We start from the raw sequence: 16,144 nt of genomic DNA, 5'->3' as shown, positions 1-16,144 counted from the left end.
AAAAAAGACGGTTATAAAAAAATACTTCCTTTAATTTTAATAATGAAAAGGTTATAAGTGAAATATGCTTTAGATTAACTTGATTGAGGCTTGGGCTAATCTATCAGTCAAAGAGAATCACTACACCTGAGGTCCTGGATTCGATTCCCTCTTCTGAAAAAAGAATATGTAACTATAAGCTTTCCCACATCAAGGGTAAACAAAAGTACATATAAATATACTTTTTTGTATATGTAAATGCCTTTTTACATGTAAGCAAACCTTATTTAAACAATTGCTTTTTATTTTTTAAATAAATGCTTGCGAAACATGAACAAACTCTTTTCGACTTCTTCAGAAAAATTTGCAATACCTATCTTACATTTATTTATGTAAATTAACTATATAGCCTTGAAAATTTAATATACTACTTGCTCTTCTTAATTAAAAACCAAATAACGAGAGGTACACATTTTTCTATTTCGTTCTTACATGAAAAAATAACAACTCAAGAAAAGAAAAAACACCATAACTGAACAATTGAATAATAATAATAATAAACTGCTGATTTGATACCAGCAAATAGTTATATAGTAAATATTTTTAGCAATTCTGTTAGTAGTAGTTAAATTGTATAAATTAAAAATCTAAGGGAGTTGGTATAAAATTGCAAACATTTTACATACAGTAAACTAAACAAATTAAAAATCTAACTTTAAATACACATTTAAGATTTGGATAAATAAGAGTTTTAGAATATATAGGTAATTTTGAATTCAAAAAGCTACTTCATTCAAATACAAAAAAAAGCTAAGTTTAAAATTGAACAAATTAAAATGCAATTTGCGAGTAATTAGATTGGGGACATACTGTAGGTGCAAAAGAAGTCAGCTAATTTGGAAGTTTTGCAGTGCATTTTAACATAAACGAAAACACACAAACCACTGTTGTCAGGTCCAGAACTAACTGAAAATAAGCATTCTAATACTAATGCAGCTAACCCAATAAAAATGTCAAAAAAATGATGATTTTTTGAATTAAGATATAAAATTTTTGTTAGTTTTTTTGAAGAATATACAGGTTGAAGTGTAAAAACAGCCAAAAAATAGTCAAAAAAATGCTGTTAATTTTTGGTAAACGGCGAGCAAAAATTATTCTAAATTATGTTTTTTCGTGCTTTATTGGTAATAATTAGTACACCTTTTTTGGTATAATACTCTTTAAACATTTTTCAGTAACAGCAGGGCAGTTAAGGTTACTTTAGCCAAGTTTAACTAACAAAAATTAACCAACAATTTTTCGCAAACCTAAACACAAACTTAAAAAAAATAATTTTTTTTAATTTCTAAAAAAATTATTTTTTTAAAGATTTTGATTTAGTTTTAAAGCATATTTAGGTTACAAAATGAGGGTAGTGACCATTTTTGGTTAAGCATATTCTTTATCAGCAGCGTAATACTGAGTGAACTATTTGAAATCGCACAGAAAACAGTGTGATCAAAATTGCACAACCCAAACTAAATTTAAATCTAAAACTAACAACTAAAAATTTCCAACAGAAAAAAGAAATTTTTTTCATGCAAAAATTTTCCAAAAAATTTTAACCATTTTTTTTTTGCAGATAAAGTTAAAGTCTGATAAAATTTTAGTTTTTTTCGTAAATTGGAGTTAAAAGTCGGCGAACTCTTTTGCACATTTTTCGGTAGAATGGATGCGAAGTTGTTCTTCTTCGTATTCATCAAAGTTTTCTGTCGACCCCGGATGTTTGAATTTGGGGATAAAGGGAGCATCCATCTAACAAAAAAAAATATTTTATTCTTTACAAAAAGCTTTTTTAAAGTTAAAAGTTAATTTAAAAAAGTAGTTACTATATAAAAGGCATGTAGTATAGGTTGAAAAGCATCGCACTACAAACTTAAATTAAGGATTTTGAATTAAAAAAATTTATAATTACAAAAACAACAAAAAAGGGGGTTTTTAACACAGAATTTGTACATTTTTTTGTCATTTATTTATCCTTTTAGTGGGAAGGTCGACTTCACAACCTAAACTTAAAGTAAAATCAGTTACCCCAACCCAGTCTTGAGTTGACTTTGGCAGATTGGGAAATTATTGATTATAATTTCTCGTTTATTAAACTGCTAAAAAAGTGTTGACTCAGCAGAATATCATACTGTTTTTAGTGCCTTACTCAAGGGCGCTACAGCATCAAACATATCTATCATGTGTTTTTGAAAAAAGGGTAAAGATAATGCTAAAGGGTAGAACTAGTGCAAGATTTCGAATTTACCAAAAGCCAAACTGTCCTTACTAACGAACTGTTTATAACTTAAAGTTCTGACTGACACCTTATTTTTAAAAGTAAATAAAAATTTGATCAAAAATTTGTTTGTTTACCTTTTTTTGGTATATCGCAATCCAATCGATAGCTGAAAACCAGCGATGGTTCTTAATATCAGCAACACCATTTTTTAAGTTACCATACCTTTTAGTTAGATCAACTTGCAAAAGATTTCGTAGTAAATCCTTTAATTCTGAAGTAAAGTGGGACGGGAATCGAACCTGAAAAATTCATTTGTTAATTTTTCAATAAAAAATTTACTTTTTTATTCTGTATTTAAATCAATGTTAAATTAAATTTATAGAGACAAAATATTTTTTATTATTTTTACACAACAATTTATCTTACCTTTCCAGAAACAATTTTTTCATAAATCTGAATCGGTTGATCAGCAAAGAAAGGAGGATAACCTGCAGCCATCTCGTAAATCAAAACACCCAAAGCCCACCAGTCAACAGCTTTGTTGTAACCCTAAAAAATATAATTTTCTAATTACTTGTACACAAAAATCGACAAAAAATCGAAATGTTTATATATTAGATAAAAGCTGTTTTTGTTTTGACTGACAATATTCAGATTTTAAAATAAAACTTTATAGCAAATAAAAAATGGTATATTCTCAAAAACTATTTAATTAATCAATTTCTCTTTTTAAACTTTTATCACAATTTAGGTCAAAGTTTCTTTAGAAATTAAGCCCATATCTCAGAGGGTTAGGGAAATTTGTAGTTAAAAAAAAATTGGTTTAAATTTACTATAAACCATAAAACGAAAGTGAAATTGCAAACAAAAAATTCAACTCAACAACTAGCTAAGAATAACAAGTAGTTCCAATAATAATTTCTATATATAAATATCAAATTACAAAAATATACCAACATGTTACATGAAATATACTTAAATAGCATTTTTATATTTAAATAAAATCAACAACCAATGCTTAAAAAACACAGACTTATATCATTTAATAATAGAATTTAAATCAACAAAACATATTTATTTTAAAAATATTATTACTCGAAATTTATAATTTAAACAACATCAAACTTTAAATAACTTTAAGGGACAAAAATTTAAATCCAATCCTAAAATAACAACTAAACACAACAAATATGTGATAACACAAATCTGAGATTTATTTAATTCATTTTATCTAAAAACACAACAAAAGTTGGATTAACGGTTACTCAGGCCCTTAAACACACAACACTTAAACCAACAAAATTATAGACTAAAAAGCTAAACCAATACATTTACATTATCAAAGTGCAAATATTAAATTTGAAAAAAAAATTTTAAAATGAAGGTTTATACATAAAGCTCATACCAGTATTATTATAAATTACTTAGCATACATTAATTATAAAAGCATTAAAGATTTGTTTTTTTGTGTGTTTTAACAAGACTATTTTTTGTTTCTGTCAAAGGTTAGTGATTTTTAGAAATAACTTAACAAATAAGCACTACAGATAATAGCACAACAAATTTAATAACGAAACGGTAAATTAAATATCTAAAAAATCATCACCTGAATAACAACTTATCTGGATTTTGACACAACATTTAGAAACTATTATTAATTACGGGCAAAAAGAAATTTCTTACTTTGCTAAGAATAATCTCGGGGGCTAAGTATTCTGGGGTTCCACACAGGGTCCATGTTCTCCCCTTTACCCTCTTTGCAAACCCAAAATCTGTTACCTTTCAAAAACAATTAACAATTTTATATTAAATAGTTTTTTTTCATTCTACATAAGGTTTTCAAAAATGTCAAAACGGGAGTCTTTTTTTTTATTTTTTATTTTAAAAGTAATTTTGTACTTAAAAATAAAATCACAAGTTCTTAAAATTTAAAGTTGACCACTTGATGACAGTAGTGGTCAAGAAGAATAAAGTCTTAGAAATTTTTACAATGAATTATTTATGTAAGACATTTTGGTTTTTATATAACATAAACCTTGCAATATAAATAATTTACATTAATCACAGTTAATTTATTCAAACTAATGCATGCTATTGAGTATCTACAGTTCATAACTACAGTTTTTATGTTGGTTTCAATAATTTTTTTAATATTTTTATTATACAATATTTATTTTTCTTACTTGAATATAACCCTGCTGGTCAATGAGTAAATTCTCTGGTTTAAGATCTCTATAAATAATATCCAAGTAGTGCAAATATTCAAACGCTAAAACTATTTGGGCTCCATAGAAACGAGAATGGGGCTCACTGTAAAAAAAAAAAAAAAATTAAACATTAAAAATAAAAATAATAACCGGACTATATTTTATTCTAAAAAATTTATTATTGTGTTTAGTATTTATTTATTAATAATCATTAAAAATAAATACCTTATGATAGGGTTTAAAATATTAAAATCGTACAACTAAAATGAACTTATTATTAAATATACTATTATAAAGTTAAAGTAAAAATTTAAGAAAAATAAGCGATTAAATTTTTTAATAAAATTCCTATTTTTGCAATGTAATTGTTTGATTAGAGCTAATATTACGCCAGAATAAGTAAGTTACTGATTAGCTAACTGCCCTTAGTTATATTGCTCTATATATAACATGGTCCCTCCTACTATTTAAACAGTTTTGTCTAATTATAACTCATAAAAATGTGGAAAATTTATTTTATAGGATTGCGGTGAGATTTGTGTGAGCTAAAAGACAACAATTGGGAGAAATGGAAGTTTTATTTTTATATTTAGCATAATCGTATGTATTTCCAACTATAGTGACATTATAACAATTAATGGTTAACTATATGTGATATAATAAATCAATACTGGAAAATTCCTACACCTTTTATTACATGTTTTTATAGGTAAATTTTATGTGTTTTAAATTCCCTAATAACAATAAAAGCATATTATTTTAAAATCATTTAATGTCCTTGGTTAAGTTTTTAATATATCTAATAAACAATATATATAATTAATAATTTGTAGACCTTCAAAAAAAAAATTTCCAATTTTAGTGGGCAAGTAAAATACTATGGGCACACCTTTGTTTAAACCATATTATGACAAGCAATTTTTTAATAGTAGCAGACCCAATCACTAAAAATGCAGAAAATAACGTAGGTACCTAACGACTTTGAACAATTGTTATAATGGCCCTATGACACTATTTATTATTGCTATTTATAAATAAAATTCATATTTGTTTTAAATTGTTTATCGTGTTGTACATTATAGTATGACCCTGTCAAAAACTAAAAAAATTGTTTATATTTTGTATAAATTTTGCCATGTACAATGAAAATAGATTGCTTATGTATATTTATAAATTCTGTATACTTAATTTGCATGGCCCAACTGCTGGCACCTTAAATGGTTAGATAATAAACCTAGTATTATATGAATGTACTATGTATGTGTAAAATGCAGGAAATGAATTAATCATCACAGTTTTTTTAATATAAAAACAGAAGCATAGAGATGCTCTATGCAAAACCTTTACATAAATGTCATCAGCAAATACTTAAAAATGTCATATAAAGTTGCAGGTAGTAACTTTAATTTATTTTTTTAGCAGTTATCCTTAAAAAAGTACATAGTTTGTATTTCTTTCTAAAATTTTGCATGTGGCTTTTTATTCTTGAATTAAAAAATAATTGCATAACTTTCTTATCAACTTATACTGCAATTACTTTATTTACTTTGAAATGAGAAAAACAAGTTTACTACGGGCCCCGCATTTAAATAATTTACTTTCTGTTTATTGTTCTTAGTAATGGTTATATAGTTTACCTGAATCGGCCAATTCTCCTCAAATGGGAAAACATTTCACCTCCAATTACATATTCCAAAACCATGTAAAGGTTACTGTTATCCTGTGAAAAAAAGTTTATTTTTAGAAGGGTAAATAATTAAATTTTATTGTGTTTTTTATTCACCACTTAAATATTTGAGGGCGTGTAATCGTAAAAGCATTTAGCGTAAATTATTACGAAAGAAGATAATTTAAATTAGTTGGCAGATATAAATTTATATATTTCTTTTATGCCAATATGAACTGTGATGCAAACTATAATTAACCACTTAAATCGGAACTGAATTCGTAAATACGTCCATTATCCATTATTTAATTAAAATGCACATGCTTACTCATAACTGGTAACTGTTTAATGAGTATTGCTTAAAATAACACTCAAAGAAATGTCTTAAAAATGATACTTTATATAGAAAATGATTAACATATGGGACAAATGAAAGTTATAATTAAATAAGTTTACCATTCAATAGAAAAATGTCTCATATTTTAGAATAAAAATGACAGTTTATTTACCTTGAAAGAAAAATCCATATTTACAAGAAATGGAAAGTTAATTGCTTGTAAGATTTTCTTTTCGTTTAAAGTGTGTTCCACTTGCTTTAATTTAACAACCTTTAAAAAGAAAAAAAAAGTGTTTTTAATTTAGAAGAATTTAATTTAGTTCCATATTTAAAAGCATATTATTTATATCGACTTGGCTTAAATAAGTTAGTTTAAAATAACACAACAAAAGAAGTGAAATTTCGATTCTATATTTAATACCAAAACCAAATTATTTATATCACTTAAAAATTAAAATATCACTATGAAAGTAATTCTAATATAAAATATATAAAAGGCATTTAAAATAAATACTAAAACCGCTAAACACAGTCTTAAAACATTGTGTTCATATTATTGGACTTATTTAACCTACTACCACATTTCAACCTCATGTTTGGGCAATGTGGTATTTATTATTCATGAAAGCATAACATGCATAGGTAATAAACATGAAAAATCAATGCATTTAACGAAAAAATTGAGCTAACGTAAACGGTAGCCCCTTAACCCTGCACAAATACATCAATCAATAAAATGTTAAGACTGTGTTTGTTGGTACTCTTAAATTAGCAATTTTTGTAGATTTACTATACAAAAAACAAGCACAGTCAACACTAAACTTGATTAGAACATTTATGTGGAATTAATTATGCAATTAGACTAATTTTTTTTGCATACCTTTTGTTTGTCTAAAATTTTCATTGCATAAAAATTGCTGTCTTCTTTTCTTTTAACTAATATAACTCTTCCAAATGATCCCGTCCCTAAAGTGGACATTCTTTCAAAATGTTCGAGTTTTGCATTGTTCTACAATCAAAAGAATAATTAGTATACAAATAAAACTGAAATTTAACAAAAATTTATTTTCAAAATTCATATATATTTAGTAATAATATTTAAGAATAAGTACAAAGATTATTTTGAAGGTAATACTTTTTTAGATTAAATTTTTTGCTAAACTTTTATTTTTTAACATATATATATATATTTATTTATTTAATTAGTAAAATTGCTGTTTAAACAATGTAGAAATTTAATGCTAAGCAATGTTTTGTGTAGCAAAGCCACAGGTTCTAAGTTTAAACCCCACTGCAGAAGTTAATGTAAAATATTAATATAAAGGAGATAAATTGATTAAAAGTAAAAACCTGGATTGGATTCTCCCATTTTAGTAAAAACTCTTCTTTTGCTTCTGCCAAGAAAGCTTTCACTGCAACAAAAAATAAAAATTCAAGCTCAATATTCAGATATGGGGTTTCAAAAACAACAGAAATATTAACACGAATAGCATAATACATAATATAATAGTCAGGCTTGCACAAAAAAAATCTATATTAAATGGTAAAAAACTGCAGTTTTTTTATCTAGCATTTCAAGGAGTCCAATTTTGAACAGAATGTGGCACTTATCATGATTGAGTGACAGTTTAGAATATAACTGACAAACACAAACGTCAGGCAGACATTTTAGTGACATTTAGCTTCCTTTATTAAATACCACAGAAAATATATTTGGGTTTTAATGGTTTTAGTCAAGCCCATATGGACCTTTTTTTTAAATTAAGCATTTAATTGTTTTAATCTTAGTTTTTAAGATTTTTTATATATCAATGTGGGAAGGTTGACTTCACTACAGCAATTAAGCACTGAGAATTGAACTCAGGACTGCATATAAAGCCAAGTGTTCTAACCATTACAACAACTAACACCACATAGAACTTAGTTTAAATCAGTTTTAAAAGTTTAATAGATAATATTAAATATTGCCATTTTCTTGCTTGATAAGTAAATTCCTTATAATAAATACAACAAAAAATTAAATTTAAAAACCATCAACATATAGAGTTAATATTTAAATGAAAGTGAATTAATTATTAAGTAATAAACATACAAAACAAATGCCTTGTTAATTATAAAGTCTACCTGATGATTGGTAATTAGCCTGATATTCGGGGTTATTAGTCTTAACGTGATGATGCTTAGCTTCCTTTTCTTTACCAAACAATGAATATAGTCCATGCATTTTATGATGTGTTATTTAATGATACTACTATTAACAATAAAATTTTAACACATTTTACAAACTTGAATTTCAAATATAAATGTCGTTTTTTTTTAAAGAAATTCTTTAAAAAAATTACCACTCCCTAAAAATGTACATACGCACATACAAACTGTTGTATGCCAATTAAAATCGCAATTAATTTTATTCCCCATTAAAAACCTGGTGCATGATACGCTATTCTATTTGTAGAGAACTAGGCTTAAACAACATACACAAAGCCTTTTCCCTCTAACTTCCTGTCAGCTGAAGGCAATTGCTAGCTAGCTACAATACAAATCATGATGTGAGACGTCAGTAAAATAGCACAGGCCTGTCATTCAATAAAAATAAGGTATCGCGATTTTAGGCCTTTAAGAGCCCAAGCTGCATAATTCATAAGACACTCTCACAAAAAGCGCGTAGACAAATTTTTGTTGAAAAATTCGACTGTTATAATAACAAAACAAATCCAAAATAACACACGCCCTCGGAAAATTAAGAGATACCTATCTAGATTACTGTGAGCATTGAATCGGAACTGGGTTCTGGATTTTTTAAGTTTAATCATACAAATTAGAGCTATCCACACTGCTTCGCAGGCTTGACTAATTTACAGTTATTTTTCATACCTTTTAACAAAACGTTTTTGTTTGACTTAAAAATGCATTTTTATTTTTATTGTTTGGTTTAAAATTGTTATTTAAATGGTCTATATAAAGGTAAAACAAATATTGTAACAATAACAAACCCACTGAATGATAGTGTTAATTAATCACAGAAGGCAGTTTATAATAAATGACTCATTTTAGAATTATTTAGAAAATTTACTTACTTTGATCCTGTTTTCGAGAACTACTACTACTAAACAATGACTTCGCCATTACTTATTTTTAAAATAAAAAATTAAAATCTTAATCATTAATCTTAAATTAAAAATTAAAATCTTAAAATTAAAAATCATATAAAAATCATTTTAATTAAAATTTGAACAGTGGCTTTAAACAAAAACAAATTTAAGTCCTATTAGAAAAGTTTATACTTCGTTCAAAAACAATTTTACTATAAAACCCCTTATTTTTGGCGGTATGTGTGGTTTTCAATGCTTACAAGACCTTTTTTTCCATTTTAAAACTTTTTGACAACAATAGATTATTTACATATGCTCGTGTGAGCCTTTATATTATAAGAAGTTATTCAAACAAGAAATACAGCATTCAACAAAAAAACAGGAATATGAACAAACAAAAATAACAATGAAACGTGTAGAAAATTGATTTAAAATAAAAGTTAACCTTTTAGCAAAAAAAAATATTAAAAAATTAATTCAAATCATCTTTTTACAAATAGTTTATTAGTAATAACCTTATTTTTTTAAAGGATATCGCTTTTGGCTTTTATTTAAATAATCAATAATTTTTTTACAAATTCGAGTGTATAGTGTATAGGATAGTGAAGTTCTAAAAACCACTAAAAAACAGTAAATAGAGCAAAGCTTAAAACCCTTACTAAGCTATATATAGCTCTTCAACAAAACTCGAGGCTTAGTAGACCAAAAAGAAAATATTTAAATTTATGTAATATGTAAGTTAAAATTTTGGTGTATAAAATTATTAATATTAAAAAAAATATTGAATAATGCTACAGTAATGTAATGTATTTAATTTAATTGCAACAAGATTTGTATTTACTATGTTTTTGCAACAACAGTTCACGTAAGTTTACAATTACCGTAAACTTTTCACTTAAAACAATTAGATGAATCATTTCCTGAATTAAGAAGACAAAACCAATTTATAATTTAACTTGAAAAAATACATTTTTATTTCAAAACCTTTACATTAATAGGAATTCTTTTTTAAAAGTGACATTATTTTATACAAAAAATATAACAGAGTTTTTTATGAGAAAATAAATAAAAATTCTATTAAATAAGTAACAACAAAATGCCATCTACAAAGAGCATAAGAAAAAACAACACATTTAGGAACAAATTAATCTTTTTTTAATACTATCATAACCTAAATTAAGCCTAAAACTATACTCAAAATATTACACCACATCCAAAGATAACATTTAATTATTAGTGTGGGAATATAATTGATAGTAAACTTTATTTAATTTTAAAGCATTACCTTGAAATACCACAACAATTTGAGAAATTTAAAGGTGAATAAAAAAAAGTATTTACCTGGATCGTCTTTGGGAAGTTTGGGAGATTTATGGGCGGATTCTTTTTTGCCAAACCACGACGGCATTTCGATATTCCGATTTTTACTTTACCGAATTTCAGTTTTTTTTTTCGAAAAAAAGATTAATCCCAAAATACTTTTAATTTTGCAGTTGTACTAATATAACATTTTTTAACCAAAAATCCCAAAATATAAAATGTGATTATATTTTTACCTATATCTGGTTTGAAACATTTAAAAACTAATAAAAGCGTAATAAACTAAAAGCAAAACTAGACGTTTTTAAATAGCAATTGATAGGCTTATCAATATTATTATAACCTTTAAGTAAGAAAAGATTCACATAGCCTGTTTGTACTGTATTTTGTCCATAAAAAAAGGCCTTATTCTATTGTTCTCTTTCTTTCTTTTGGTCTCCCTACTTAAATTTAAACACGCAACATGCAAACAGTTTTAAAAGCGAAATTATAAACGCATTACAGAAACCAAAAAACGCTGAAAACGCTAAATTAAAATAGCGAAAAATCAGGAATTAACGTATTTACACATTGCTGTGTATACGCTATTTTCTACACTGCTTTGGGTATATACACCTACAAACTGGCCTTTGCTATGCAGAATACCTTAATATAAATTAGGTCTGTTTTGTGTAACCTAAAAGGAAGCGGTGGGCTGTATAGATATCGCCTACTACTGTTTTCTTATCTTAACAATGTAAAAAAGAAACCATTTGCTGTAGCGTAGCGTAAAGCATCTAAGTTGTGGGGTTAAGTCATAAATAAATACACCATAACCTTATATAAAACTCAACCTTGCTTATAAATACAACGGTTAACCGTGAAATGATTTCTGCTAGGCAATAATAACATGACTCGGTCTGGCATTTGGCGTTAGGAAAGGTTGAACTTGCGCGACAAGGGCCCTACAAAAGTATCATACAAGTGGTATTTAATAAGGTTCCGTCCACGGTTTTGTGAATTAGTATTAAGCCATCCATGCCTGCAGCTATTCGCTTTGAGTACGACATAAAAATCAGCGCGATTGAAGTTGAGAACTAAAATAAACACGAGAGTCGGATTTGATTAGGTACGCTGCTACATCATTACAACGACGAGATGACAGCCTTAAACACTGCTGCGGTATGGTAATATGTTTTGCTACATTTTAACGCAAATATTAGGCTGCTAGTTAGGATGTTATTTAATAACTACACAAACACACACACACTTAGAGACGCACAAACAGTATAGCTTATGATATGACCTCGACGAAAACTGAAAGGGCAATTTAATAAATTATTTACTTGATCCCGAAATCGCTATACTTTAAACCTGTACTTTTTTCCCATCTTAAACGACGCTGCTTTTAATTTCAACTCAGCCGGTTTAACTTACTGAAACCGACTTGTTATTTTTTCTTCGCTTTCACTATTTTAAATAGACGACAGCGTGTAGGTACAGTAAGACCCTGACATTAGGTTAGTTTCTATTTGAAATTTCCGGCCGACGACAATATTGGTCTATTTATAGATTGTATATAATTTACAGCCAGTCGATATGTATACCTCTTCGTTTTACAAATTACAGGAAAGGGCCTTCAATGGTTATATAGCGTTACAAATGCTTTCCAAGCGCTTTTAATTGCAATGCAATTATATTTAATAAGCAAATATACAGAGGCGTATTGTAAATGCGTGTGATTAATTAAGCCGTATCCCGCGTCAGCTCCATGCGGTTTTCAATAAAAAATAATGTCAAAAATCGATGGAAAATCTATGTGGTGCACTATGTATTAATCCATTTTGTGAGAAATCGATTGATTACCGTTTCTCTTTGGTGCCAGCAGTTTTTTTTTGATTTCATTGAGCATACCTAGTACCTCTTTGACTAAAAATTTCTTAATACACGCTATCTTTCTAAAGCTTTTATAACGAAAATAAACTGAATCGTTCAATTTTTTGTTTTGACTAAACCACCCGATCATTTGGCTATAAATAACTTTAAAAATTTTTCTACAAAACTTTTCGAGACAAAGGTATGCGGGACTAAGGCCCCCAGTCTTGTTATTCAGAGTGGAACGCAGAGTTGGATAGGAAAAATGATCAAAATCTGCAAGCAGTCTTGCGTAAATGGCAGAACAAATCAAGCGGGAACTTCTTGCTATTTATAACAAAACTACCTATACCTACCTGAGCGACACGAAACATTATGTTTTTTGACTTTTGCTCAACCATATCGAACTAAATATAGCGTCCTATCTAAATACCTTAATTATACAATATAAATCGCTAAGCTCTATGTAATATGTCTGTGCTGTATACAGCCAGCCGCTCGTTCATCAAGACTTTTAATTTCGACATGGTTATTGATCTAATGCTAATTATATTTACTTTGCAACGAGCGGCGAAGTAATATCTACGCTACTCGCTGCGACTTAGTTGAAACTAAATCATTTGATATGATGATTACTTTACAGTACTGGCCTGGGGGTATACTCTATTAATTAAGTATGGCTACACGCCGACATATATACAAACGTAATATTGCGAACGTCAGACGCATATATAGCGTCACTTTTAATATAAAAATAGCGTAAGATGTATTTTTAATTCAAAAGGTGGTCACAAATTGACGAAAAAATTTATTTAAAATTTTTGAAATGCTTGAAACCTGATTTTAAGTAAGTTCTTAAATTTGCAACCTGTCAATTTTTATTCTCTAGATTTGCACTTTAATACGGTTTGCACCCTGCACTACATTCAACAGAGAAGGCCGTATGCAACATACAGCGTTACAGTATTAGAGCTGCTGTTCGATACCCAAAGCGAAAAAAGCAACGACAAGGTATTCGTTTTAGCGGAATTTCCAATAGATTTTGAAATTTAAAAAAAAATTATTGTTTTGCATTTTCGCGAAGGTCTATTTTTGTCAGAACATAAACCAATAGTTCACAATTCACACGTTACTTGTTTTTTTTTCTTTCGCCCAAAAATAAATTCATTGATCAAAATAGTTTCTAAATGATGTCATTTTTCTACACGTCAAACGCATTTATGGCGCATCGCATTTGATCTGTGACGTAAGAGACTCTATATTTTTGACGTTAAGAAGGAGAAACACAACTGGTTATGGCAATCGAGTTAATATACAATCACGCTTTCTATGACGTCATGCATTCGGTTTTTAATTAAACTGACGCATGCAGATTTGTTCTACGTATGGCACGTCGAATTTAGATGGAAAATCAATATATTTTTTCGGGAACGTCAAAAATCATGGAACTTCAATCTTAAACTGCATTTTTTTTACAAAATTAAAATCACAAGAATAAATGCTGTAAAAAAACTGTATTAGAAGTTTTGTAAACACGAAATTAAATAAATTTACATTTTAGCTATTTATTTTCAAACGTATACAACGTACCTAGATTAAGAACGTCCCTTTGACTGTAATCATGTATTATTAACACTAATTATATATTTCAGGGCAAAATAAAAACGAAATTAGAACACGACTTTAAAATTATCGTTTTTAAAAAACAAAATCCTCGTTCTGTTATTTTACTTGTAAAACATATCAAGTCTAACTTGTAAAACATTTAAAACCGATTTACATTTTTTAACATTAAACATGATTTGAAATCACTGTAACCTGGTAAGTAAACATTATAACGCTTTTAATTTTTTAATGCTGGTTAATACTAACACATTAATACTATGTCTAGATAACAAATTCGTAAGAGATATAATTTTTAATTATTTGCCTATAATTATTGTATGTATATCATACATATTCAAAGAAAATATTTTTTACTACATGTTTTGAAATAAATAGTTTAATTAACCCCATATTCATTACTATAATACCCTATTTCAAATTTTAATTTTAAATATTGTAATCATTTGTATATATATAAATATTCTGATTTACATACTACAGTCATTCTAAATAGATGTTGTACATTAAATAGGTTTAAGATGGGTAAATGCCAATTGTCACTTAATATATTAGATTACCAATAATTGTAATTGCCAGTTACCTTTGGCATAATACCATTCATTTGTGTTTAGATAAAAACCCAAGTGGATAAAGTATTATGCAAAAATGTCCACTAGGTGTTAACGAAGAGCAGACTAATATTAGTTGCAAAAAATGTTTAAAAAGTTTTTTTTTCTCAAAACATGTATATATAAATACAAAATTAAATGCCAACAATTGTTATTTATTTATATTATATTTATTAAGAGTTATATAAATTAAAATACATTCTATTACGAAAAGGCGCAGAAAATAAAGATGACTAATGTGTTAAATATTTGTATTGTACTCATAAAATTTGGGCTTTTTTTTAATATTCTATATTTTAAAAATTTTGTAATTTTAAAAATAATTTCGCATTACCCCAACACTATTGTGAAATGTTGTAATTATTAAGAAACGCCAGCCATTTACAAATTACTTTGCTAGGTCATGTTACAGGAAGTTTTGTATGTGTAGCACATTTTCTATTAAAACAAGAAATAGGTTCCTCTACCATAAAATCAACCAAAAAACTTTTTGCACTACTTCTACATTTTGTATTGTATATAAATAATATATATACACATGTGACATATCTACTTAATTGGACAATCATTGATGCCAATTTGATTTTATTTTGTCATAATATTTACAACAAAAAAGTAAATATAAATCCAATTGTTTTTTAACAATAATTTTTAGTAGGGCTACTTAACAAACTATATGTGAGAGAAGAGCAACATTTTTTTTTGGTTTTATTGATTTTTCCGTTTATGTGGTGATTGAATTTGTCAATGCCACTCTATTTATAACATCAGCAGAAATCATTAAAAACTAGTAAGTGTTTTTTACCCACAGAAGCCACATCATTGCATTACTTTAAATCTAAAATGCCTTGTATTAAAACAACTAGGTACCATGGGCATTGAAAAAATGAACCTAGTACAAAGGGTCCCACAAACTTGTGCAATATTTAATACTTCTTGTCTACTATAATGCTGTAAATTAATATTTTGAATATATATTCTAAAAACATGATAATTTTTAACTTACCACTTTCTGCCTGATCTCCTTTCTTAGCTGGAGTATTTCCCATATTGTTCTTTTTACCAAGTTGGTTTGGAACTTGATGATCCAAGTTAAGTTTAAATTAAGATCTAACAACCTAACCCTTTTGACCGAAATAAAAATGAACATAATAAGTAATATATAAAGCAAAGCAAATACCATAAACTTATT

The 16,144-nt window shown here is 27.3% G+C and overlaps 1 protein-coding gene across 3 annotated transcripts; it reads right to left on the bottom strand.

Moving 5' to 3' along the window:
* Window positions 1-441: 441 nt before the first annotated feature.
* LOC145746150 (cAMP-dependent protein kinase catalytic subunit alpha) lies at window positions 442-16,079 on the bottom strand. 3 transcript variants are annotated; one of them, XM_082564346.1, is made up of 10 exons: window positions 15,959-16,079; window positions 7,803-7,864; window positions 7,333-7,461; window positions 6,625-6,723; window positions 6,087-6,169; window positions 4,426-4,552; window positions 3,926-4,021; window positions 2,669-2,791; window positions 2,377-2,541; window positions 442-1,773 (listed from the first exon to the last, which is right to left on the bottom strand). In XM_082564346.1, the coding sequence occupies exons 1-10, from the start codon at window positions 15,999-16,001 to the stop codon at window positions 1,648-1,650; spliced, it is 1,053 nt and encodes a 350-aa protein (XP_082420472.1). In that variant the 5' UTR covers window positions 16,002-16,079; the 3' UTR covers window positions 442-1,647. The 3 variants fall into 3 exon arrangements, with proteins under 3 accessions (XP_082420472.1, XP_082420471.1, XP_082420470.1); XM_082564345.1 differs by lacking the exon at window positions 15,959-16,079 and adding an exon at window positions 10,886-11,118; XM_082564344.1 differs by lacking the exon at window positions 15,959-16,079 and adding an exon at window positions 8,577-8,719.
* Between the last annotated feature and the right edge of the window lie 65 nt (window positions 16,080-16,144).

The sequence above is a fragment of the Corella eumyota genome, chromosome 3 (assembly GCF_963082875.1).
Source record: "Corella eumyota chromosome 3, kaCorEumy4.1, whole genome shotgun sequence".
Classification (NCBI taxonomy): domain Eukaryota; kingdom Metazoa; phylum Chordata; class Ascidiacea; order Phlebobranchia; family Corellidae; genus Corella; species Corella eumyota.
Note: the sequence above shows the minus strand (reverse complement) of the source record. Positions and strands in the feature narration are given on the sequence as shown.

Coding starts and splice junctions, on each gene's coding strand:
- LOC145746150 (XM_082564344.1), bottom strand. CDS start 8,676: ATGCATGGACTATATTCATTGTTTGGTAAAGAAAAGGAAGCTAAGCAT. Junction 4,553..6,086: donor AGGAGAATTGGCCGATTCAG/GTAAACTATATA, acceptor TTTTTTTTACAG/TGAGCCCCATTCTCGTTTCT. Junction 2,792..3,925: donor CCGAGATTATTCTTAGCAAA/GTAAGAAATTTC, acceptor TATATTTTTTAG/GGTTACAACAAAGCTGTTGA.